Source organism: Neltuma alba, unplaced genomic scaffold (genome assembly GCF_004799145.2).
Source record: "Neltuma alba isolate B1F8T4 unplaced genomic scaffold, ASM479914v2 tig00003798_pilon, whole genome shotgun sequence".
NCBI classification, from domain to species: domain Eukaryota; kingdom Viridiplantae; phylum Streptophyta; class Magnoliopsida; order Fabales; family Fabaceae; genus Neltuma; species Neltuma alba.
In genome coordinates this window covers 1-3,335 of record NW_021633431.1, presented here as the reverse complement: position 1 = coordinate 3,335, position 3,335 = coordinate 1, and the positions used below count along the sequence as shown (strand labels likewise).

At 34.8% G+C, this 3,335-nt stretch overlaps 1 protein-coding gene and 1 long non-coding RNA gene across 2 annotated transcripts; both read right to left on the bottom strand.

Moving 5' to 3' along the window:
- Positions 1-1,865, bottom strand: LOC114742539 (uncharacterized). Its single transcript, XR_003739887.1, has 3 exons — positions 1,832-1,865; positions 1,404-1,573; positions 1-233 (listed from the first exon to the last, which is right to left on the bottom strand). It is a non-coding gene; the product is annotated as an uncharacterized LOC114742539 (long non-coding RNA).
- A 173-nt stretch (positions 1,866-2,038) lies between these two features.
- LOC114742538 (uncharacterized) lies at positions 2,039-2,706 on the bottom strand (the record flags this gene model as incomplete). The annotated part of the gene is made up of 2 exons (XM_028930769.1): positions 2,039-2,458; positions 2,585-2,706. Coding segments are annotated over 2 exons (542 nt in total), but the record flags the coding sequence as incomplete, so codon positions are not given.
- Positions 2,707-3,335: the final 629 nt, after the last annotated feature.

Here is a 3,335-nt window from a genome sequence, read left to right as displayed (position 1 = left end):
TTGAGACCTAACAATCCTTGAATCTGTCAATATGACCCAATAGTACGGAATATCAAATGGTCGCACAAAAAAAAAACGTAGAAAGATAAAGCAAAGATAGTTTGGAAATCCTATGTCATGAAGAACTCTATTATAAACAAGTTATCCTAACAGCTTCGACATCCACCATGGACAACGTTACAACTCTGTTTATTTCATCCATTGCATCTACAAATTCTTTAGATTCCTTCAAACTTTATAAATAGAAAACAAGGAAATCAGAACTACAACGGTAATGAAGAGCCAACAATTAACAAAATATTTAATTTTTTATATCTATTATGTCAAGTTCTTTAATCACACATGACTATATATTCTTTTTTTTTTTTTATCTAAGTTTATAGTTTACTGATAATATTTTAAACATAGGACACATGGCTATATGTGATTGGAGAACTTAACATAATAGATATAAGAAACTTGATCTAAATATTGTCTCAAGGAAATTTTATCCTCCTCTCCTATTCTGAATTGGGATCGTTTATATTAAATTTAGATCATCCAAATTTATTTATCTATCTAAATTTTGACATCTTAGTAATATTAATCTAAACTGTCCATAATGGACCTAAATGATCCAAGTGGAAAAGAGAGAGAGAGAGAGAAAGAAATCCAAATCTCATTATTTCTAACCCCGACACTTCCAACAAAGATTGGATTGTGTAGAAAAAAACTTATCCCTTAAATAAGATCAAACATTCAAACTTTTGCGGATAGAAAAAACCACATATCTCGGACAGTTTGTAATACAACCTAAGCATTGACTACAAGTTCTATTCATCATGAAGAAATATAAGTTTTATTTATCATTGGAGAATTATAAAAGGGCAGGCATTACTTAATTGAAAGGGAGAGAAAACAAACTAGCTCACCACACGATAAATGCTCAGACTCTATTATCTGACTGACTCATGCATTTATCAAGTTAGTGTGGCTTTTCATTTAGTTAAGAGGCCTTCACTCCATGTCCCCATAACAAGATTGAAAACATACACCACCTCCGGTTTTTAATATAAGAACTAGATAACTAATTTGCAGATATTCAGAAAATTACTTATACTAGTTATTTGTAATAAATTGATATTGTTTTTATCAAAATACCATTGTTAATCATGTGCGGTGGAAATACCCCTTGAAAAAAACTCTTTAACATGTGCAATCACTAGTAGAGATTACTTAAAAGTAAAATGAAAAACATTAGAGATAAAATGAATTGAAATCTTATATTTAAAACCAAATTGAATTTTTAACCCGTTCTTATATCAAGGACAAGATATAGTATAACCAGAAGCAAAGACAGATTAACAAAACCAATCTCATAAAATAAGCAAGCTCTAAAAGCATAAATAATGTCATATGCATACCTTCTACAACCTTTGTCATCAGAAAATTGATTCACATAATCACAACTACATCACCAACGGTCACTATAACAGCTTTTGTTAAGAGTATCATCACAACTTCCAATTCCGTCCAAAACATTAAATTCAAGTGTCTTCAGCGAGTTGGGATCACGATAAGAAAGCGGATAGTCCTATTAATAAGCAAAAGTTAAATATTAGAAGAGCAACTCAATGATTATGCTTGAATAGACTACAGGTGTTTATCTGAATGAGCATCAAATTAACATAAACCTGATAAAACAATTTCAATAATGGATGATCATCAGCATATAAAATGGACAAAAAAATTATCAATGTATAAGAATGATTTTGTTTTTGATATATCGTAAAACAAAACTAGCAAAGCAAAAAAAATTGGTGATTTCTCAATTGTCAAGGAGCTCTCTCACGGGCAGGTCCAAACCACTGCAAGTCAAAGGACCCATTTAACGCGCTTGGCAAGAGCAGCCGCCCCCCTGGTTATCATCTCTAGCAATTATCTGAAACTGACCATTCTCGCTGCAGCACGCTTTGAATTTCTCGGATGATATTCCAATCTGCATGCGACTCGGGCACTTCGCTTTTTATCGGACTTACTGCTTCCACTGAATCTGTTCTCATCCAATCAGCCTCACGCGTTCTTCCCAAGCACGTTTTAGCCCCATTAAACATCCCCAGGGTTCCGCTGCTTGATGGTTGCCTCCTTCAAATCTGAATGAGGATCCTTCCATGATAGCATTGTCATCGGCGAGCAAGACTCCACCACAGGCTGTCCTGTTCTGAGCATGAGAGTGGGCTCCATCCACACTGACTACCGGTTTCCCATGCATCTCTAAGCCATCTCGATTGATCACTCCAGTTGTTGCTCCTCCTGTGTTGGCTTCACTGAGTCGCTTTGCCGTCAATGCTGAACAACCCATTATAGCATTTGCTCCTGCCAACACCGTAGACATATCCCCGCCAGCTTCTGCATCTATCAGCTTGTTACGTCTTTGCCAGATAAGGCAGAAGAGGATGGTAAATAATGCCTTCCAACCCTGCATGTATAAGATTGATTTTCATATTTCTTTATCATCAAAGTACTTGTTATGAACTTATCACATCAAAGACCAGGGCTGAGAAGAAAAGCTGCATCTTCCTTTTACATGCACTACAATCTCTACCGTAGTAAAAGACTTCCGCCGTTTCAAGTCAGCAAAAAGCATCCATTGACTTATATGCTGGTGCATGATGTGAATAGAGCAACCAGTGACAAAAACATTTCTCATGAAGGGCGATAACAAATCTAGAACAGAGAAGCGAGGTGATCAGAAACCAAATAACTGTTTAACATTTGTGGGACTTAATATAAATGCCACAATAAATGTTTATTATCACAAAATCAGTAAACATGACACATGAAGTGATTATTGAAATGAATGTACAATAAAAATTTTCTAGGCATTTGACATTGTGAAACCACCCCCCAAAAAAAAAAAAAAAAAAATTTAAATTTCCTTTAGCTAACTAGAGAGTAACAAGAGGATCAGTCTTTTGTAGATCATTCTTTTGTACAAGGTCGAAGAGAAGTATCTCTGAAACTCAACCAAGTGAAATATCTGAGGTACTAGGTTTAACAAATAGATTCAGGAGTTATTGTCAAAACAAATAAAGAAGAGGGGTAAGTAGAAATTTTATAAATCAAGAACTTAAGGTTAATAAACAGAAACATGAAAACAAGTGAGACTCACACCCAGGCTACAAATAATTTTTAGTGCGAATGTTTTGTAATTTTAACTTGCTATTCAATCAGCACAAAAATTTATGTGGCATTGAATGGTGGTTTCTCATTAGCACGTGGATTGACACCAATGCCGTCCAAATTTTGGTTGCATGGAAGATTTGCCTTTAGTTCTTTTGCTTGTTTGCCGGACA